We start from the raw sequence: 23805 nt of genomic DNA on the forward strand, positions 1-23805 counted from the left end.
CCTACACAGTCTGGCTCCGACAACAAGCTGACACCTCGGGGATCTTACAGCTGAGCCGTGGGCTGCGCAGCGACGGATCTATGAACACTTCCATTTTCTGTCAAAGGCGACTAAATCCACAACATCTGCTCACTTATCCCTCCAGAAATGAATTACATATACACTCGAATTACACAGTAAGAGGAAGACATTGAATGTGCCGCTATTTATACCAGGAAATTCCACAGGTGGGCGGGTGTGTGTCTGTGTGGAGGCAAGGCAAGCAAATGTAACACAAAAAAGGTCAAAAATCAGCTGATATTTGAAACTAAGGATGTGCAGAAATATCGACTGAATATCTGCAGCCGGTCCCAGTGACATCAGCATGAGCAAACACACTAACATTTTAATACAGTTATATGTAGCCGATATTTATCTGCAGTTTTGTGCTAGCTAGATATTCAACACTGTGTGGTCACTTTGCTTATCAGGAATTCTGTGTTTCCCTGGAACAAAGAGGGAAATAAATACTAAAAAAAAACTCCATTTAAAAAGCAGGAAAAACTGTATCTGCCAAACAGGTGCATATCAGGAACATATCTTCCACATCCAACGGAACAATCTTGCTAAAGTTCTTTAGAAATTGGCTGATTCTTCACTCATTTTCAGTCCAGTCCTTGCTACTTAACACTGTGAATCGTGAATCGTTCAAGTAGAAAAAAAGCACCAAGTTCATGGGATGAAACCGAGGTGTGCCAAATTACACAAGACCTGAAAGTTAGTGGCAACAGGTCTCATGAAGTGATGAATCCAAATTTGAAAATTGTGGTTAAATCAATAACCACTATGGAAATGAGGAGAGGGGTACAACTGTGAGTGCCTCCTGTCTCTAAAACAAGGTGGAAGCTCAGTCATGGTTCGCAGCTCTAATTCAGTCATGTTGTTGTCTAAAATTATAGAATTATAAACACAAAAGAGTAATCCGAAGAATCTGGAATGCATCTCATTGGCAAAGGCTCCCAAACACACTGCCAGTACAGTAAAAGTATGCCTGGATAGAAAAACACACAGTGGATCACTATCAGTCATGCATTGGCCTCCCAAGAGCACGAAGCTCAACATTACTGAAGCAGCGTGAGATCGTGTCCAAAGAAGAGCGTTTAATGTCCTTCAAGAAGCCTGGAGAACCATTCCTTAAGACAACTTGAAGAAAGGATAAGAAAGATGCCCAAGAGACTTCAAGCTGTGTTGAAGAATAAAGGTGCTCGTACCAAATATTGACTTTCAAGCTTGTTAGAAATGAATAAACTCAGTTTTTTTCTTATTTTTTGTATTTGCATATTTCAATAAATCAATGCACCTATGTCCCGTTTCCTAGCAAAATATGATCAAATGAGGGGTGGCTCACGACTTTTGCACAGTACTATGCATTTAATTCTGGCGCAGCAGGCAACTACACTAACATTTTCATTTAAAACACTGCCATCTTGTGGTCAATGTTTTAACTGTCGTTTATAGAAGTTTTTTACAAAAAGTACCTTTAACACAGTCATTTTTGACAAAGATTGCTTTGTTTCCCTGGAATGAAGAGAAGTAAATAGTTAAAAGTAAAAAAAATAAGGACAGAATTTCGTAATAAATTAATTTCTCTCTCTTCCACTTATTCAATTCAGGGTTGCCGGGGTGACAGGCTGCCCCTGTCACAGGGTTTACACAGAGAGACAAACAAGCATTTACACTCAAAATTTGCAGCAAGGGGAATTTAGCATTTAGAATCACCCATTAACCTAACCCCACTAACTGCATGTCTCTGTACTCTGGGAGGAAGCCGGAGTACCCAGAGGGAACCCACGCAAACACAGGAAGAACGTGCAAACTCCACACAGAAACCAGCCAGGTGGTGGATATGAAACCAGGCATGTGACGCAAAAGTGCTAAACAAAAATTAATTTTAGAAAATTTTTAAATATGTAATTAAAAATAATTAATTATTAAGCTCAAATCCTCCAAAACCAAGCATCAAGAAGCCAGAGATCATCTTAACTTACACGGATTAGAAATCATCTTCAGATGTCTTTTTTCCCCCCAAGCATTAGTGCACAATCCAAAACGATTAAACCTACTGGCACATTAGATTAATTCAAAAAAAAAAAGAAAAAAAAAAAGAAAAGAAAGAAAAGCCAGTCTTCATCTTAGAAAAACTGGCAAAGCACCCGTCTCGTCTCCCAGAACAGCATTACCAAATGTGTTAACATTACAAACACATTACTCAGACACCCAGTGACACAAAGCCAATCACAAGTGAGTTCATTGATTCGTTGAACAAGCAGCGTATCGTCGCCTCTGATCTCACTGCTCGACAGCCAATCAATGTGAGAAGCGGGTCAGTTGCCCAAGTCATGCGCTCCTGCCTGGCATGTAGAGAGAAATCCAGGTCAAGCCTGTAGTAAGCATGCCCAGGGTCAGGCTCCGTTGCCATGGTTACCACGTCGGATGCTGCAGAAAGGGCCCTCAGAGGCAGAGAGACTCACCACAGCATGAGGAATAGGGAGTTGCTGGGTGGATGGGGAAGGCTTGTTGCCACACGGAGAGACGCTGAGCTGCAGCCAATCGCGTCTCAGCGTGCAAGTGTGCATAATGTAAGTCAGGGAGATGCTGCATGTTTCATTTGTACAACTAATGCTAAAATATTTATTTAAGTGGTAAGGGCGTCAGCATGGCTTTCTGCAAATGCAGGACACTTGTTTGGTGGAGGGTTTTGGAGCAAAGAAAAAAAAACAAGTGGTGAAAGTCAGATTCTGTAGTGTGTGCACAGTAACCTAGAGAAAAGCTGTGCACATAATGAGGCTGCTGAGGATGGGAAACACAGAGCTCCTGGAAATGTTACAACAGCCTCATCACTTACACTACAAATGATCTGTCATGAGTTTAGTGCTGCAGATAACATAAAAACAGTCAGTCAGCAGGGAGAGGTCGTTTCCAGTAATGTTACACCTAAAGTCCCCAAAGAGTCGTTCATCTGTAGAGTCATAGCAGTGAAAGAACAACAATATTAGGTACAGGATAGCTGCTGAACGCTACGGGTCACAATAAGATTATCAGAGGAAAATGATATCCACGGTAGGCAAGCAGCGTATGACCCCCGCGCAAAAAAAGGTAAAAGAGCAGCACTATGTTAGGGGTTATTAATCTCCACGAGCCATAAATCCGTGCCGGTGAGGCGTGAAGCACTTACTTAAAGGATGCGCGGTTATCCAGTCCTCCTGCAGCTTCGGTGCTCACATCATATCTTCCCAAAGAGCGGAGCGCCTGAACCAGAGACTGATGGTTTCTCTTCCTCTTCTTTTTCTTTCTTAAATTACCACACAATGATAATAATTTAAAAAATACTTTATGTTCAAATTTCCTCTTCCTAAAAGTTGCGGAAACGTTGTTTAAACAGCTACGGGAACGCCAGGAGTGAGCTGAAAGTGGAGAAAGTGTGAGCGACCGAGTTGCGTCTGCAGCTAGCCGTGAGTGTTGATGTGCAATCATATGGACCCCGCCCCTCCGCCGGGAGGAGGAGGGCAAATACACCAATACACTCTGACACACTGTACTGTGCATGTAGTACAGTAGCAAACATACACGCTGTTAACAGCTGCTTAGCCGCGACTACAGGTTTAACATTAACAGGGTTTAATGTATAATATACGTCATATATGCATTACTATATATAATAATTAATGTAAAGGGATTTTAATGCTTTTTGTACATGTTTTTTTTTTTGTATCCTAAAATAGCCTTTAATAGCCCGCCCAAATACATGAGATATCAATGGAAAGTCCAGGATGTTCTCTATTAAGGTCATCTGGACTAGCTCAAATAAGTCAAAAGATATGGACCAAAAACAAATGTCCATTAGAGAGGACATAAAGGAATAGGCTGGCTCTCAGGGGGATATAATGTTAAAAACACCTAGATTACACTTGCTTTAAATGAATGGGATTAAATTGTATGGGTTTAAATTTGCTCTTGGGGATTTAAAAATTAATTGAAAACGGACTGTAAATGGTAAATGGCCTGTATTTATATAGCGCTTTACTAGTCCCTAAGGACCCCAAAGCGCTTTACATATCCAGTCATCCACCCATTCACACACTGGTGATGGCAGCTACATTGTAGCCACGGCCACCCTGGGGCGCACTGACAGAGGCGAGGCTGCCGGACACTGGCACCACTGGGCCCTCTGACCGCCACCAGTAGGCAACAGGTGAAGTGTCTTGCCCAAGGACACAACGACTGTCCAAGCCGGGCTCGAACCGGCAACCTTCCGATTACAAGGCGAACTCCCAACTCTTGAGCCACGATCGCCCCTGTAGATAAAGACCACATATAAAGACTGCATATAAAAGATGGACAAAGCCACCATGACATCACTTATTGGTGTTGGACTCTATAGCAGCAGAGCAGCTTAGTGTCTTTTTTAGTAGACCAGAAGCTGAAGTGCTGAGCAAGCTGCATCCACAACTTAGACACTAACATGAACTTCTGAGTCTTTCTCACAATAAAAAGAAGCCAATGGAAATGCCTTAAACCAGGGGTGTCTAACTCCAGGCCTCGAGGGCCAGTGTCCTGCAGATTTTAGATATCACCCTGGGTCAACACACCTGAATAAAATGATTAGTTCATTGCCAGGTCTCTGGAGAACTTCAAGACATGTTGAGGTGGTAATTTAACCATTTAAATCAGCTGCGTTGGATCAAGGACACATCTAAAACCTGTAGGACACCCCTGCCTTAAACCTTTACTGTTTCAAAACAAAGACTGGAAACACTCATTTCAAGGCTTCAAAATGGGATGTCATAGTAGCTACTCCTATCTTTCATGTAGGGATCCAAAGAATACACCTCACCTCTGCTAATTAACAGACTGATAAAATTTTAGAATTTAATTCACCAAAAATGAAGCACAAACCTCTTAGACGGGGTGTTCTTGGAACCAAAGAGCAAGCCATACTCTTAAACCCATTAAAATACTCCAAAAAGAGGTGAGGTGTAATAATTGAGGCCTAGCAGACCGTAATGGGCAACAGCTGTCTGGGTAAACCAACCTGTCAAGCCAAACAACCACACCCCTAACTTTGAACCTCACCAGTATCCATGTAAATGAGTTTTTTCCCCCTTTTAAAACTTGTTTATCATTATAAGGGGACACTTATGTTTAAGTAACCACAGACGCCCAAACTATCTTGTACAATGCTGCAAAAATGCTTGATAAAAGAATTAAAATGGGCGCGTTTTCGTGGACTGATTCACCATTGGAAGCAGCCTCAAGGGGCCATTTGAGGAACTGCAATCTTTTAAAATCACTTTCATATTTGTTTGATTTTTCAGCTCTTGAGGTTGGTGCTTTGTTTCAGCTAACCATTATGATTATCATGAAAGCTAATATCTCAGTTTCATTAACCACAAAGTCTATATGATGTTTAAAAATAGTAAAAATTCCCATCACCAAATGTTTAAGTGCTCAGTTAAGTTTAAAGAGGTGCTTTAATGCTTAATGGTCACAATTTGTTAAATGGCCACAATGATGCTAGACAAAGAGTCAAGAAGTCACCAAAGTTCAACCTAATGTGAACATGTGTCGAAAGAGTTAAGCGACGTCACTCAAAGCCCTCAAAGTCAGCCTGGTGTTTGGGCTAGAGGAAAGAAAATCACCGGTTCACAAGTTTGTCCTTTAGTCAAACAGACAATAGCAAGTAAATATAAAAAGATCAGGCACCTACTTGAGGACAGATATTTATACCACAGGAAAAATGACTGGTGATAAAGAGATAAATATGTCCACACTGGTAACTGCAAGCCTCTTGTTCAGACAGTACAGCTGCCACTGCAAGAACACAGGGTTACCACTTTCAATTTTTCCTGTGCATATTTTTAAATAGGCAACCTTTCTTGTTAGATCTATTCTTAAAGATACGTTTCCTCGACTTCCGTAAAGTCTGCTTGAAACACAGATGATTTAATAATTTATCAAACATCACTTATGTGTAAATAAAGTCTTTTGTGATTTCTCATCGATCCTTCAGAGGGCCCCTCATACATTAACAGCAGGAAGAGCCGAGTTACATCAGAGATGATGAAAGTCCGTGGCTGGATATCTCCTTAGGGACACACTAGCAGTCAGCAAAGAATATAAACAAGGATGTAGGGTACTCACCGAATAGCGTCTCATTCAATATTTACAAGGCTTCATTTAATATGGCCGAGGACGGGAGGCGGGCCAAAAGGTTGCGCGAGCACATTTTGACCAGTTAATAAGGAACTGACACATGACCTCAAGCTGGCTAACTTGGAGATGAAAAAACAAGACTATACCCCATTATGTAAGCCCACATGTAGAAATATTAAAGGCACTGCTTCAGTAGCTACAGCTAAAGATTATTATTATTATTATTAATAAAGACAATTTTTAGCATTCATATTAAACAAATCGCTTGTTGTCACAGCTGGAAAAAGTCACGACGTGTCATTAATATTTTCAGTGATGGCTGCTTCCCACTGTGGAGTGTCAGTGTGGGCTCTGATATCGTGCACGGGGACATTTTAATAGGAAATTGCACCTTTGTACATTTATAGATACAAACTGTCCAATTTTAATGCCAGAGACATAAAGAGAAACACAGCACTGGGAGAACACTGAATTTAAATCTGTGGTGCAGAAAGATTTCTTATAATCTTGTTTTAAGGGAAAGTCATCAGATTTGACTTATGATTCTATATGTTGTCTTTATCTCAGTTTCATGAAGATATGCATCAACATAACCACTTAAGTGCATGTAGGTATTTTTCAAGATGGGTGCCAGGTGACAGAATTTCCTCTAGAAGGACTTTAATATATTACTGTACATCTTGTGTGCAGTTATATATTGTTGATTATACTGCAAGACGTCGCACTAATGCTTTGTATTTTTGGAGTCTACAGCTTGTTATTATATTCAGGGGCCCATGCAGCCGTGTGAGGTGATGACATAATCAGAGTCATATTTTTGACAGAATTACCAATAGTTCATTTTAATTTAATAGGCTCTATATGTTGTATAAAGTACTATTATTTTCAGAATTGCACATCTGTCAGGGTTGTGTTAGTACCTTAGTTGAAAAGGGGAAGTCAGACCTACACAAAGAAGAGAATGCAAAGAAATGCAGTGTGTACTTTGTAGTAGAGGCTCAAACAGGCAACATAGAGAACATTAAAACCTACTTTGCATGGGCATATGCATAAACTTCCTGTTTTATGATGATAGAAAGCCTGATCGTAACCGCCCTTCAGTGGAAACAAAGTCATTTGTATGTCTGCTTCTCTAGGATTCATAAACACCAGCCCTCTTTCCCAAATCATAGTTATGAGCGATACCTCTGCTGTAATCGCTGTGCACCTCCCAGAGGTTTCAACAAACTGCTAGTAACACGGCTGCAGAGCAGCTATCACTGGCAGTTAAAGCAACATTAAATCCAATATCAACACAGTTGAATTAATTCTGGTGAAAGGAAAGGGGGCTAAACACGGCTGCTGTGTTTCTGATTTCAACTGTAATGATTTTTAATGAATCACTTCAGATAAACTAAATTAAGCAATTTAAATTGTGTGACTACAAGGTCAGCAGTGGGTCTACCCATCTAGGAATAGACAAGAGAGTTAATATCCGCCTTAAAATATCTGTACCATGGGCCCTGAAGTGGAGATGCCCAAAGGAAAAACAGCTATAATTACTTTGTTCATTCATTTCAAACCACAGGTCTTGAAAGAAGTTTCACACTGGGATATCACGAAGATGAATTTGCTAATTAGGTAACACAATTTGCAATAAGAGTGAGACAAGCACGAGTCGCATGTATGCAAACTGCTCCATTGTAAAGTTCAGTGTCAATTTTAACTCGTTTATGATATTTAAACTTTCCCTCAGTGCCAAAGTGAGCCTGTGTCAGTTGTCTGTTCACAAACAGGAGGATCAAATATTTCTAATAATTCTGCATTTATTTAATGGTGTCATTTTACTGTTCAGTTAAATTTATGCTCAGCTCTGCAATGACACTGCCGTCATATCATGATAAAGACATAGCACCAACACGTGTTGACGTTCCCTTGCACGTTCAATCTGCTGCTGCAGATGATGTAAAACTGCATAACATAAGATGTCACATCATTAGGGCGCTTTTGCATTTTTACTGTTGATGACTGTAAATGATCACTGGCAGCGACGTGTAGATGTATGCACTTTTTTATGTTTGTGTGTATCTGTAGAGTGAATTTAACTGTGGTGCAGTCACAGGGGGGATGAGGGAGATGGAGAAACGTGCTGTACATCAGCAGTATAAATGCTCAAACCTGCAGTTATGGACTGTCCATTTGTGGAGCAATTTGCACCAAAGCACTTTAAAATTGATTGCAAGCCTCAGCAGCAGCATGGTCACATTCTCTTTGGAGTGAGAGCTTCTGAGCATCAGAGATAAGCCACAAAGTAACCGAATCAGAAGGCACATGAGGGTTAACGAAAAGTAATGTTGAATAATCAAATTAGTCTGATATTCGTATTCAGATTTCTCATTTCTATTTAAACTACACATTTAACTACACTTTTTTTAATTATTTTTTTTAAAGCTGCGTATCATTCAAATATGTGCTCACAAAGACACAAATGATACATGAACTGCTTACAAACTCTACATTAAGGCAGCGATTCACGAGGCAAACCATGCCAGGCTGGAAGCAGCTCCACAGGCCGTAGGAGACTGACTCTGTGGCATTTCACTCCAAAGCAGGCTTTGCACCGTGGCAGTGCAGCCACATTTAAAAGGTAAGTGCTCCTAAAGGCCTCTGCTGCTGCTACTCCACTTCTGCCCTGGCCCCCTTTAAATCTGCTTAATCATTCATCAGGTACAACCACAGCCTGCATAGCCTTGGAGCCAGTGCAGTGTCACAGTGACAGATGGGGGGACTGTAGCAGTGGGGAAGACACAGTCTTGAGTGTGTAGAGTGTGTGAGCTGCAAACAAAACAGTCTCTGGGATTCCTCTGAAGGAGAGGTTTCAAGGTTGGGAGGAGGCCAGGATGCTGCCTGGGCAGAGCAAGAGCGTACTTTATCGATTTTTTAAATTTTATTTTAATTTATTGGTTTAATCGTCTTCCCAGAACACTAGCTGATGTCTTCAAAACTGGTCTTGGGTTTTTTTTGTCTGATCAACACATTTTCCCGTTTGAGAGCTCTATGGCAGGAGGCCATTAATCAGTGCCGTCTTCAATTATTGCTTAATATTGTTATGCAACCAAACAATTAACATTAGGTGACCACTTTTATTACTATGTTTCATCTGCCTCTGCTGTGATTAAAGTTTAATAAGGCTGGAGCACAAAAGCAGTGGTGTAGCACAGATATCCGTGGCCTCTAATTAGCAATATCAGTGGGCCCCCTTTCCCCATTCAATAAACTGTAAAGCATGCACAAATACTTAAAACAGGACTACATTAGATCTACAAGCCTGTCTGTATAAGTGTAAAGTAGATTTTAAAATTAGAAGCATCAAGATTTACTTACATGTTATACCATCGGGGTCACACGCTATTTTGGCCAGTTCAGTAAACCTGCATGTTTTTAAAAGACAATATTAGTGTCATTTTGGCTTGTTTAGAATGAAAATGCCTGTATTATACACCTTTTGGAGATCAGTTCATCTTACGAAGCCTTTCGCAGCAGCCCGAGCTTCTGCATACAAGGGTAAGACAAAAGAGCTTATTTGTATAGCACTTTTACTAGTCCCCCCTTAGGGACCCCAAAGCGCTTTACACATCCAGTCATCCACCCATTCACACACTGGTGGAGGCAAGCTACAGTTGTTGCCACAGCTGCCCTGGGGCAGACTGACAGAAGCCAGGCTGCCATATCGCGCCATCGGCCCTTCTGGCCAACACCAGTAGGCAGCAGGTGAAGTGTCTTGCCCAAGGACACAACGACCGAGACTGTCTGAGCCAGGGCTCGAACCGGCAACCTTCCGATTAAAAGGTGAACTCCCAACTCTTGAGCCACGATCGCAGGTATCAAACCTCACATCCTTCCAGTAAGGTTTTTTTTACTATTGTACTGTTAGAAGAGAGATGGCCACTACATCAGAACAATGATCCTAAACAAACCTGAACATCTAACGGACTACCGTCGGAAGCTTCCTCAGTTGTACAGCTGAAAGTTTTGTTGTGGTCCTCAGTGCCTCCTGGCACGACAATCATTGAAAAGATTGATGAAACCAAAAGACCCTTCTATCAAACCTGACATGCTCCCTACAAGGCCTTCGCATTTCTTACTACAAGGATCATAAATGTGATGTCTGCTTCCAGTTAGGTGAACGTAAACACAAACTGAATTTGCTCATTTACTTGTGAAGACAGCCTCCGGTATCGCGTCCATCAGTGATGCGACTAATTGCTCTCGCAGTAGTCTGGCAAGCTCATGAAATCAAACAGGTTTGTCACTGTAATCACATAACGTGACACATCTGTGTTTTGAGACGACTCTGAGCAGCCACACTTTTTCCCTGCATGAATTTCTTTGGGTTAGCTCTCGTCACATTGGAACAGCAGTTTGATTTTACTTAATTCTAGATGGAGTTCAGCAACAGCACCCACACTGATTTCTGCAGCTGCAGCACCCCCTCCTCCCCCTCCTCTTCCTGATCCTCGTCCTTGTTTAACACTGCTGAAACATTCAAGTCTGTCAGAGTGATCAGTCTCTTAACTCTAGGCTTAAGCGCGCGGTTTAATTACACGTAAGGCGGAGAGCAAAGTACAGTATCTGCTTGTGTGTTTGTTTTATTCCCCATCTCTGTGGGATGCAGTGTAGATTTTGTAGAAACAAATGGCTGAAAATAACTCTGCCGGGGCGGTCTACAGCCTCTATTCTCGACTTTCACATCGCAGCTCTGTTTCCATTTGGCCGACCCTTCCTATCCCCTCGTCGTGGGCCGAGGATGTCAAAAGGATCAGCTGGATGCTCTGGTGTCTTCTCATGTGCAACATATTGCTTTTACTCGGCTCTGAAAGGAATTAGGTCAGCACATGAAACATTCATAAAAGATACATTATGTGTAAATGGCTGACAGCTTAACTCGAATCGCTTCCCCCAGCATGTCTGGCCCAGTCGCAGGGTACATCTCTGTCTCCGTTACACATATAGCAAACGGTAAGCTCACGTTAAGACACGAGATGCATAAACTATTACTACAAACATGCAGTAAAGCCAGGGTTGCTCCATTGCAGTGCAGATCAGAGGCAGAGAGATCACAGTAAGGCACAAAAGTGAAGCTCTGTTTGGTGTGAAAACATTAAGCTTACTGTGGGCAGCATGCAGAGCAATAAATACAAGCCACAAGCCATTCATCTCTCTGGGCACGGCTTCACCGCCACTCTGTTTTTAATTTTGCAGATACTGTCGAGGACTCAAACGCACCAGAGAAGCATGTTAAAGTCCCAGTGTACGGGAGACATCCTTGCTTTTGTGGAGATTTTGTTTTGTAGCTGGGGGGAGGGGAGACAGTAGCGTGTGGGTGCGTGCAGCGGGGAGGGGATGGTACATCCATACCAGTCGTGTTTGTGCTGCCGTTCAATCAAGTGTGTACTCGGAGACAAAGAGACAAAGACTATCAGCCTATTTATATTCATCTTTTCTATGAGAGGGGAAAAACCTGCCCTGAAAAAGAATTAGCACATCATCACATGTTATTGCTTTGATGTTAATTACATCCTTATGCCAGAGAGCTCCCTCTTCATTCACCGAGATGGTCAAATTGCTCGGGAAGTTTCTCGGGTTTCAGTTTCAAAGTCAGAAGCCTTACCAGTCCACTGTGTCAGTTTGCTAAAGCTTTTTAACCTTAACCACTCTGATTAGGAAATTATGTTTCTGCCCTGAAGTTTAAAAACAGCAAATTGTGAGGACAAAACATAGAATTATCACCAGCTCTGCAGTCCTTCCTTTCCATTCGTTATCAAATAGGCCCTAAGTACTTTGTACGTGGTGAAAGTACGGAGAGCATAATTCACATTTCTGAGAATTTAAGCTGATTACCTTTTACTGTTTAAGTCCACATTGCATATTTTGTAAAACATTATGCTCCAAAAATTGCACAAGAAATCCAAGTCCAGGCACTTTAGATAGGTTTGAAAAAGTAATCAGAGGATTTTATTTTGAAGACATTAACAATATACATTGATGTATTTTTTCCTAAACCTGCCCAAGTGCCTGAACTGATATTTTAAGCATAATATTTCGATTTCTCTATTGTTTTGCAATCATTTCAAACCATGAAATGATTGTGGTGTTTGAGGGGCTCCAGTAGCACTTCTTTTATTTACTCATATTGCTTATTTTATGTTTGTAATGCCTAATTTTGATATTTTGTAACTAATATAAACAAAAAAAACTCAGTGTTTTGATTTTTGAATGCGATGCAGCGTATCAGCAATACATACAGCACATTACGGGAAGAACTGGTCCACTCACTTAACAGCACAGGGCCAGGTCTGGGGATAAAATTGAGGAGACAGCTGCTGGCTACCTTGAACCTTAAGCCTGAGCCCAAACAAAAGCTAAACATGTGAGCTATAAACAAAAATATATATAATGGTAAATAGTTATAGAGCCCAAAACTGCTCCTTGTACAGACTCTAAACGTGTTTATTTGTGCTCTTAAATTGTGTCTGTGAAGACTGACTCAAGTCGCCACACAAGGAACTGCAGATTTTGGAACTTCTCCCATTGGCTTAAATTTTCAGGCCGCAAGGTTGTTGCTCAAAACCAGAACCAGAGACCTTTTCTTATTTCTTATTTGTTTCCGTTGACAAACCCAAGTGCTTACATCACCCATTATGCAACGTACACATTTTATAGCCCCTAACAGTTTAACCCCGCTGTGTTATGCTAAAATGACTTGAAGTACTCGGGAATACTATACACCTCTTTTTAAAATTTGAACTTGTAGCCTTCAGACCCAACTGACTCTTCTAAAGCGCTTTATAAAGTGCTTTTCAAATATGCACGGGTACTCACCACTAGAACAGGGCGATATGACCAAAAATATTTATCACGATATACATTTGAAAATTTGCGATAACGATATAACTGACAATATAATTGACACTAGACAAAATACTTTACAACTCCACAACTTTATTAGTGCAAAAAAACATCAATGTATTTTCACTTAAACAAGCAGCTGATTTTTATGTGCATTAAAGTTATATAAAAATGTAACAGTGCAAATGCAAATTCCTTGCTGACAGTTTAACCAAAAGGCATTTCCAGTGGAAATTGGCCGACATATCCTCAGCATAACCATGTATAATATCCACAAAACTTAAAAAGAGGTTATACACACACAATACGGTAATATTATGTTGAAGCACAGTACGTATCACTCCGCGAGGCTCCTGCCTACGATAGCCGTAATGCTCCGACAATCCATCAAGCGGTGCGGGTTCGTAGCTTAGCAAAGTCGTACTAAACATTTGACAGATTTTCGAGCGCCGTGTACACATAAAATCGTTTCGAGGTCAGTAAACACAACCAGAATTCATACATAAGGCACACGGGATTATAAGGGGCACTGTCGATTTTCAGAAAAATCAAAGGATTGATTTTAAGTGTGCCGTATTTTCCAAAAAACACGGTAATAACGACGGCCCGCTAGCATGCTCTACCAAAAATAGTGCTTTGTTGTGTATCTGACGGACGAAAGCTAAACCAGTTCCACACCACTGAAGTTGCAGCATTTTTACAAACCAATTCTGGTTCATCCGTTTCATTCAACGATCCGCTTTCGCCCTTCTCATTCTCCGCCATGCTTTTTCCGCCATGTGCGTATGAAAACAAAGGCACTGTGCATGCACATTTTACCCATATTCTATCGCGATATTTCATTTTCTTATCGTTGCCCAACATTATACCGATATTACCATGAACGGTATGATATGGCCCAGCCCTACTCACCAAGACCTTGATGTTTATTTATTCATATATATACACACATATACACATACACATATATATATACACACATACATATACACATACACATATATATATATACACACACATATACACACATACATATCTATATATATAGATATATATCTATATTTATTAGGGGTGCAACGATACTCGTATCGATATTGAACCGTTCGATACAGTGCTTTCGGTTCGGTACGCATATGTATCGAACAATACAAAATTTTTATTTATTTTATCAACTTTTCTTCTGACGATGCTGTCTGTGTTGAGCGCTCAGTGGATCTGCGTTCGACTACTCCGCCTAGGCTGCACTGTCGAGCGCAGATCCACTGAGCGCAGCGCAAGCTAGCAAGACAGAAGCTAAGCTCGTTGCAACATGGCAAATTGAACCTCCCCCACCCTCATTCAGATCTGGCCTTTGGAACTATTTTGGTTTTCATGTGACGTATGACCCTGAAGGTAAGCGCGTCATGGACTAAAGTAAAACAGTATGTTGGATGTGCCACGCAATGCTCAATTACATGGGTGGGAACTAGTGTGTTAGCGCAGTTAGCTCGTTAACGTGTTGACCGTCCAGCCCCAGCACGGGGCGATCCGCGGTAACTCGTTAACGGAGATTTGCTCGTTATGGCGTTATACGTCATTTTAACGAGATTAACGCTGACAGCACTAGTGGGAACACAACGAATATGACTGCACATTTACGCCGACATCATCCTAGTGCAAAGACAAGTGGAAGCAGACAAAAACAACAAGCACGCATGCTACAAACTTTACCCGAGTCATTTAGACAGCCGTTAGCACATGATTCTCCTTATGGGGACCTGATATGTTTAATATGCTGCTGAGAATATAGCCCAGAAGAAGCGTATAGTATAGCTTTTATTTTGGAAAGAGCCATTTCTCTGTAATAAACTCTTTTCCAAAGATGAGTGATTTCTCGATCAGATAGATTTATTTTTTTTATTATTTTGTTGTTTCAGCAACATTAAATTTAAAAACTGTACTTTTGAGTTAAAATATATATTTATAATTTTAATAAATGACAAATTAAAAAGGCATGAACATTTTTTTGTATCGAAAAAATATCGAACCGTGACACCAAAGTATCGAACCGAACCGTGAATTTTGTGTATCGTTGCACCCCTATATTTTGGACTGGTGACTTCAGTTTTTTTAATGACCTAGCTACAGCATTCTGCATAACAGTGTTTTGTCCTCTCATGGCATTGGCCAACAGTGACGTCATGTTTTTCCCTGCTTGCTGTGTTGCTCCCCAGGGCCCTGTAGTCAGTGGAACCCAGCGATGTCTCTGCATAGTGCACAAGGGTATGAGAGATGAGTTGGCACAAAAAAAACAGCGAGGGGAAAAAAGCGAAGTGCTTTTGAATTAGCCACTGTACTACTGAGCCTTGGCCAACCAATAAAAAAGAATCAATGCTGCACCAAAGACTCAAGGGTAACATTCACTCTGAACAACCCATTACTGTCTCAGCAAAGCCACATTTCATTTATAGTCCTACATTACAGTCACATCACTTCTGGAATGCTCCGCATTAATCATGGCCAAGCTGTCCATGTTAAATCCTTCATCACTGCTTTCAAGATGTTCCTCTTTTGAAACAGACATGAGATCACAAAAAAAGAGCTTGAGAGGAATTGCATCAGCTCTGAAAATAGAGGGGTGTGAAGATGAGCAAAGTTTCATTTCCCGTGTGCAGTTGTAACCACCTCTAATTGAATTTCAAAAGATTTCCAAACTTATTCTAATATTGCCTTCACTGCGCTCATCCCTGCGGTCTTTGACATGAAGTGAATATTGAGTTGAAGTGCCCCTCACTTCAATACCAGTTCAGACTCATCTTAAAACATGGAGAGTAATGCTGATTAATCCTAGGAAGGAGTCTGTCCGCTCTCACCGTATGCAGCATGACCTTGAACATGCTGTCCCTCATTTTTGAGAGAGACCTGGTGACTGCAGTGCTGGACTTGCCGTGACAGTGACTGCTCACTGCACTTATGCAACATTAAGCCATCTGCCGAGTAGAGCCCTCTTGTGGCTGTGTTTCACCTTTCAACTGCTCTTGAACCCACTTAGAAGCATATTCAGGGCTCTGCCACTATGTAAGTTATTAACAAGTCTTTCAAAATGTCTCAAATCTCATATCTACTCCAGCTGCAGATGTCACATTTTAGTGGTGGAAATGCATTTCTAAGCACATGTTAGGGAACCCCTTGGTTAATTATATAGTGAGTTTAGATTTTAAAAGAAGCAAATAAAACCCTGGAAGTATTTTTGCCTGTTAGCATGAAAATGAACCAAAGGAACTTTCTTCTGATAAAACGATGCAACAAATGATTATAGATTGTGTGACAGGACTACCTTAAGGAGTCAGTAGCATCCGCGTAGTCTGTCCTAAAGTAGAACCTTTCTGAAAAATTAAGGTAACACTTAAAGCCTTTTTCCACTAGTACCTACTTGACACAGCTCGACTTGCCTGAACTGAATTTCACATGTTTTCCATTACAATCGAGTACCACCTAATGTGCGTGGGGTTGTTATAGTGTGTGACTGAAAGTCCGGTGATGTCATTTGTATACAACACAAACGCCACAATAATAGAGGATGTCAAAGTGATGGTATACCTGCTGCTGTGCTTAAGGCTTTTTGTCAGAAAAGGAGAAACTCAGCAATAAGCGGAAGAAAATGGATGGATTTCCCTCATTGCTGGGTTTAAAAAAATGGCGGTTTAGATTTTTGTGAATGAGACACTCATGACTCATGGAGTGATGCAACTGACTAGCCAATGCAGTCTGTTGATGTCACATTTTTGGATCGCCTCAGATCGCCTGAAACCCCAGCCAAATAGGCACTAAAAAGGTCTGGGTACCATGTACTACCACCTGTTGGAAAACCATAAACCTAATGTTGAGTTGAACTGCGAAGTTGAACTTCTCACAAAACAATCAAAATCAAGAAGCAGTCAAAATTCAGCACGGTAAAAAAATAATAGCAGATATTAGATGCTCTGAAAATGAGGTTTACGCCATGTAGACACAGGTCTACATGGCGTAAACCTGTGTAGACACAGACTGGAAATACTGCTTTGCCAGCTAAGCCACCAGCTGTCTGTTTGCGTCCACTAATTCACTGAACTGGACCTTTCAATCATGTTTGTGGTGTTACTAGCATTTTATTTGCAACCTGTGGTTATTACTAATTAGATGGAAGGAAAGTACTGATTTCTGTTCAGCGCATCTTTCCAGCTAAGCTTACCGGCATTAGCTCTTAACTGAGCACGCCAACCTCTAAACCAAATGCAATCAGTACTAGTTTAAAGCAAAAGAAAAAAAAGCCCAACATGGTGGTAGTCAATACATCAGCACTTTACAAACGTGTTATTAGGTGGTAGCTATGTCCATCTATTGATCTGCTAGCCTGTGCCACTTTTTCATATTCTTCCTTCCATATTTTGTGGTGAGTTGGAGATACAAATTTTGGTGACCACTAAGCCTAATATGCACTGAACATTGCACGTGAATTGTGATTTATAATAAATCCTTTTTTTAAAACAACTAGATGGTAACAATCACTGTGTGTGACAAAGTTTCATTCATATATTATATTAGAATCATATTAGTGAAATAACATAAGGTAAGATACTGAGAATCTAAGTATCCTTTAACTAGCTGATAGACCTAGGGTAAACAGTCTGCAGCTGCATGCTTCTCTGTATCTCATGTTAAAATCTAAGCCGCATACCCATGGGTAATTCACACAGACTGTGAGAGGGGAAATTTAAGTATGCAGTGAAGACAAGAAAACGTCTTCCAGGTTCACAACATGGATTTCAGAAACCCAAAAACTTTATGACAAGGCTCTTGCCAAATGCTGTTACAGCTGACATTTCCACAGACACACATGAGTACAATGGAAGTGACATTGCTTTATTGTTTTCTATTTCCAGCTATGCACACCTTTTATTCTGTCTCATCTCCAACTGCAGCTGCTGTGCAGTGACTCATGTGGAGACATTTAGCACTCGTTCCTCGCTGAGCTCAACATGCATGTAGGAGTGAGCTGCCAGGTGCCAGGCTTGCTATTCTGTCCTCTCAATCACAGCAGTGAATATGGAATGAGACAAACCGGCTTATGTAAAGGCTTCCTGATTAATAAAACATGAGGAATTCAAATAAAAAGAATCCTAATCTTCTCATCAGGCTGCCGCCATCGCCTCTGACTGAATGCGAGGACTAAACTGAGGCCCATCAGAAACCGAGGGTTGCGGCGGTGTGATGGTGGTGGGGTGCAGTGTACGAGAACAGCAGAGGAGTCCAGGGAGAAAGCCTTTGATGTCGGAGCAGCATGTCAGATTAGTACAACAGCAGAGACTCAAATAGGGAGATGAGGGGAGCAAGGGAAGAGGCTCCTGCAGGCTAAAGGCAACAGCAGGGAGGGACAGGGCAATGTTACAGTGTCAGCAAGCTTCACATCTTTAGTGCACAAGCAACAGTACATTTGGCATAAATGAATACTTCGTTTAACTTAAAGAATTTTCTGTCTTAATACAGTTAATAAGATACGTTCAATTCTAACATTTAATGATAATACTGTATCATATATATTATCATTATCAATGTTGACATTATGTGTGTGTACTTGCTTGCAGCTTGCTTCATAATATTACAAAAATAAACCCTGTTGAGCAAAAAGCTTCAGCTGTTAGACTGCAGGTAGTAAATCTGGTAAACTGTAAAACACTGCTGACAATTGATCACAGCATTGGAAAACTATATGAGAACACTCTGTATTATTTTATTTATTGTTTTTCAGTCTGCATTTTGAACAATGCTACCTGCTTTAAGCTAGGCAGCTAGCAAACCTTTTCTTATCTATACACATTACAAGTTTTGTCTCACTAAACTATTTTAGTTTTGTATTTCCATAGCCTATTGTATGTAAGTCTGCATTATTTTATTTTATTTTACTGACTACCTTTTGAAATATGCAACATTTCGTGAGCTAGTCGGTTAGCAAGATTAGTTAAAAGCAATATAAACTGTAAAATGAAAATGTAGAGCTAAAGGGAAATTGAGAATTGCTAAAACTTTTAATGCGTCCCCAAATGCAGTCGCAAAAACCATTGAGCGCTACGATGAAACTGGCTCACATGAGGACCGCCCCAGGAAAGACAGACCAAGAGCCACCTCTGCTGCTGAGAATACATTCATCCGAGTCAACGCGTGGCACGAATGAGAACCCACACACACAGTGTTGCACGTTGCTATGTGTTTTCTTGTGTATACGTTTAGACACTTTCTGTCTGAGCAGCTTACCAGCTGCCACACCGCTCTCCCCTCCTGTCTGGCAACATCCTTTAAAGAGGAGTCATGATTCGATGATGGAGGTCAGGTGTGCAAGTCAGCCTCCCCCCTAACACCACACTGGGACCTCACTCCAAACATCCTCTGCAGCCGAGCCACAAACCACACCCCTCCACACACCAGCCTCAGGAATCGCATCTCAGATTAGAGCACAGATAAATGCCACACAGAGTTCCAGTAGCAGACACATCTCTACATCAGCTGTTCAGAGGAGACTGTGAATCAGGCCTTTATAGTCAAATAGCTGCTAAGAAACCACTACTAAGAAAAAAAACACAAGCAGAAGAGATTTGTTTGGGTCAAGAGAACACAAAGAGTGGACATTAGACCAGTGAAAATCTGTGCTTTGGTCTGATGAGTCCAAATTTGAGATCTTTGGTTCCACCTGCCGTGTCTTTGTGCGACGCAGAAAAGGTGAACAGATGGTCTCCACATGCATGGATCCCACCATGAAGCATGGTGGAGGAGGTGTGATGGTGTGGGGTGCTTTGCTGGTGACACTGTTGGGGATTTATTCAAAACTGAAGGCACACTGAACCAGCATGGCTACCACAGCATCCTGCATTTAGTTAGACCATCATTAATTTTTCAACAGGACAACGACCCCAAACACACCTCCAGGCTGTGTAAGGGCTATTTGACCAAGAAGGAGAGTGATGGAGTGCTGCACCAGATGGCCTGGCCTCCACAGTCAACTGACCTTAACCCAATATAGATGGTTTGGGATGAGATGGAGCGCAGAGTGAAGGCAAAAAGACCAACGAGTGCTCAGCATCTCTGGGAACTCCTTCAAGACTGTTGGAAAACCATTTCAGATGACGACCTCATGAAGTTCATTGAGAGAATGCCGAGAGTGTCCAAAGCAGGAATCAAAGCTAAGGGTGGCTGTTTTACTACATAATTCCATATGTGTTCATTCATAGTTTTGATGCCTTCAGTGAGAATCTACAATATGGAATAAAGAAAAAACATTAAATGAGAAGGCATGTCCAAACTTTTGACTCTTAGTGTAAATGCCAAAATGTGAATTTGAATCCACCTTTGGGCTACAATGTTTTTGGCGGCACATATTGTTCTGCACCATCTCTAGCAGAGACAATGATGTAACCTGTATGGGCTGATCAAGGCGGCTGCTTATCACCACTTAACAAAGTCCATAGGGAGAGATTTTAATACATGGCATGCTGTTCTGTTCTCAGCCTGCTGACTAGTTGGTAAAGCAAAGACCTGTCTGACAACCTTTAAACTTCAGGGTAACAAGTATTTGGGTTAAATCAGTCTTCAGTGCTTAACAGATGCTAAAAGCACTGAGTGAGGAATAAGCACAAATGGCAAGTGATTTTCCATTTCTGGTTACAACCTTGTAATTCAGAGGAAATGTTTACATTGTAAGAAGTCATTTGTATTAAGTCCGGTCGATTGTGCAGCTGATTCAGTTTGACATTGCCCAGCTGGGTGCTGTGATAATACCACCATCAGTGATCTGTCACTCCCCTTTTCCTCCCCTCTAATGGATAGGATTCTTCAAGTAGAAGGATCAAAGCCGCAGTAGGGGGCTCGGAAAGGGTTAGCACCGATCTGAGGGGATGGAGAAGTGGGGGAGGAACAGGACAGGCAGGTTTGCACTTGCTGCATTGCCTGAGCTCTGTCTGTCTAATGCTGCACTGGAAATGTCCAGCTTTTGGGGAGAAATCTGCCACAGTGCTTCAGAGATGAGATGAAATGAGATCTGAGCCTATTTGACATTTAGATAAAAATGGTAATAAGCGGCATATGACAGGACAACCCTGCCAGTGATGCCTTAGAGTTTCACATATACACCAACGCTGTTACGTAACTATAACAACCACAACAACGTGACAAGCAGTAGAAACCGAAGGCATGAACACAACGGTATTCGCCGCCAGCGAGAGAACTTGAACATCCTCTTCTGCAGCATTGCTGTGGCTCTCTTTCTCTAAAGACAGCCAGCCGAAGGAGTCCAATGTTCAAACAGACTGTAACATCACACACTGGTGAAAATGAAAGTGTGGCATGCATGCCACAAGATGAATGAATCCTGTCATGTGCATTATACTGCAACCCCCACACTTGTGATTCAGTAACTGAGCCTCTTATTTGTAGAGATACAGCAGCATCAATGTCTGTACTCATCACTTTGGCTGTGAAACCATGGACCGTATGTAAAAGATGGGTGTATGTAGGCACGCATTGCTTTTGGAATTTGTATTTCCAAGTCCCAACATTGCCATTTTGAATGATGCCATGAAATATTTCTGGATTTTTGGAGCCACTGAGCAACAGCCTCTGGAATGAAGCCAACGCAGAACATACAAAGACAGCATTTCATCTAATGGCAACTTGATGCTGACTCCAAAAGCAAGTCAAACCCCAAGGACTCCCTCATTGAAATGCCCAACTTCACAGCATTAAAAGCCATGTTCATGGTCTGGTGCAGGGAAAAAAATGGTTTAAACCTCTATGCATAATCACTGTGGAGTGGTGGAGGGGTTAGGGGCAAGGTACCACCATAAATATGGCCAAGAGTTCATTTCAGTAACCAGCTAGCTGCCCATGTTAGCAAACAATCAAAATGGCCACACCCTTAACTTTAAGCATTAACAGTATGGAGATGGATGACTCTTTTTTTTAAGAAAAATCACCCTCCACACAGCTGTTACAAAGGCGAACTATTCATAACGGCCAAAAGCTTTTAAGTGTGAGGCTGTAAACATGTAAAGTTGTACATTTTATCATCTGAGGATTGACTCATTCCAGAAGCCAGCCTCTAGTGGCCATTAGAGGAAGTGTAGTGTTTGGCACTTCCGTGTTGGCTTCAGTTTTCGGACCTTGAGGTTGCCGTTTACCTGAAACCAGTTGAATGTACTGCTGGCAAACAAACAGCATTGTGCTTCCAGCCTGCAAATAATCAACTCACTTTCACATGAGTCTGTCGCTCAGTACCTTTGAAAGCAGAACATTTTTATGACTCCTGCTTCACATCTACACAGCAACAGTGAACGCCTTCCCACAGACTCCCTGTGGAACTGCGAATCCCACCTCACGAATAAGCACAACTCACGGCCTAAGTGGCATTTCGCTTTGAATTGCTGGCTGCTGTACATCACCAGTGTGGAGCAGACAGACAAACACCATGTCGTCTCACAGTTGGAGAGCCAAGCGCTGCCTTCTGCCATTTAGATCACCATGGAAACAGCCAAATACACAACCAGCACTCTCGTCGGCTTCGGCTCAACACACTGCAGTCCATGTGTGATAGCAACTTGTGTGCCCCCATGCTGCAAGCACACACCTCGTTCACAAATGCAGAAATAAGAGAGCGAGAATAGAGAGGGGGAGGAGAGAGAGAACACCCAGTTCTACATCATGACATCGTGTTTATTCAAAGATGTCACAGCCTGGTGATGTGAAGGAGATTTGGGCAATGAGGAGCTGATGTTACAAGTCTGGATGCCATTATTGGGATAAAATCAGTGCAATGCTTAAAAAGGGGGACTCTGCATATGACCTGCATGACACTAGTAGGAAAAAACCCCACCATAGCCTGATTCATTACGGTGTGGTTGATATTTTAAAGGCAGCCACACATAAGGCCTACTTCTCACAGCCAGAGCGAGCACTGGGTAGTAAATGACGCACGTTTACAACACAAGCACACAAATGAAGTGGGACCACCACGGGTGCAGTCTGCGTGACTGGATGCGGGCGAGCCCGGACTCCGTGATGTCACGCCTACCCAGTCGACCGCGTGAAGCAGCAGTAAATGAGACAGCTGACACATGTCCAACAAGCAGTCGGATTACCGCCCCCCTCCTCTTACCTGCTCTGTGCGCTTCACCCAGGCGGACCTCGGTGATGCTGCTCGGGTCACTCTGAGATCTTCCCCGCTGCAACACACAGTCCTCATCCAGCCCATCCGATGATGCCATGGTGAAAACAAGACGGCGACACGAGACTGAAAGGGGCGATCTCCGTCAGCCAAGGTCACCGGCATCAAGAGGTGGTGCGGATTAAATGTGGTCGGAGTGCTGCAGCTGCAGCTCCTGGTCCCCGAAAAGCAGCAGCGCTGGGGAAATCCATTACGCGCGCAGCATCATGGCGCCTTCAGGTGTTGCTCGCAAAATCAGCAACGTTAACAGGTAGTAAGTGAATTTGAGTGGTAAATAAAACTAGGAAAGCGCAATATTGATTCAAATTCATATAATAAAGAACTCCATTTAAATCTGTCCTCTGTTGCAGTCCCGGTTTGTGCAATTTGGTAAGAAAGGCTTGTGCCTTTTAGTGTTTTTTCTTTGCCCTTTAATGTCTTAAATATCAGGCCACATTTGAAAGCAATAGATCCTACAGCCTCTGAAGGTAGCATCAGAGTCATGGCCTGCTTGGTAT

At 41.9% G+C, this 23805-nt stretch overlaps 1 protein-coding gene across 4 annotated transcripts in view; it reads right to left on the reverse strand.

Annotated features, from left to right (window-relative positions):
* phactr3b (phosphatase and actin regulator 3b) overlaps positions 1–23552 on the reverse strand; it is a 55080-nt gene extending 31528 nt beyond the window's left edge. Inside the window, exon 1 of one of the 4 annotated variants that reach the window (XM_005933467.3) lies at positions 23240–23552. In XM_005933467.3, coding sequence (XP_005933529.1) covers positions 23240–23348 — 109 coding nt within the window. In that variant the 5' untranslated portion in view covers positions 23349–23552. Of the gene's footprint in view, positions 1–2027; positions 3164–3214; positions 3580–4935; positions 6028–23239 lie in introns of those variants that run through there. The other 3 variants (XM_005933469.2, XM_005933471.2, XM_005933470.3) reach the window with 3 other exon arrangements.
* Between the last annotated feature and the right edge of the window lie 253 nt (positions 23553–23805).

This window comes from Haplochromis burtoni, unplaced genomic scaffold, assembly GCF_018398535.1.
Source record: "Haplochromis burtoni strain Fernald_Lab_line unplaced genomic scaffold, NCSU_Asbu1 Contig_97, whole genome shotgun sequence".
In the NCBI taxonomy this organism is placed as follows: domain Eukaryota; kingdom Metazoa; phylum Chordata; class Actinopteri; order Cichliformes; family Cichlidae; genus Haplochromis; species Haplochromis burtoni.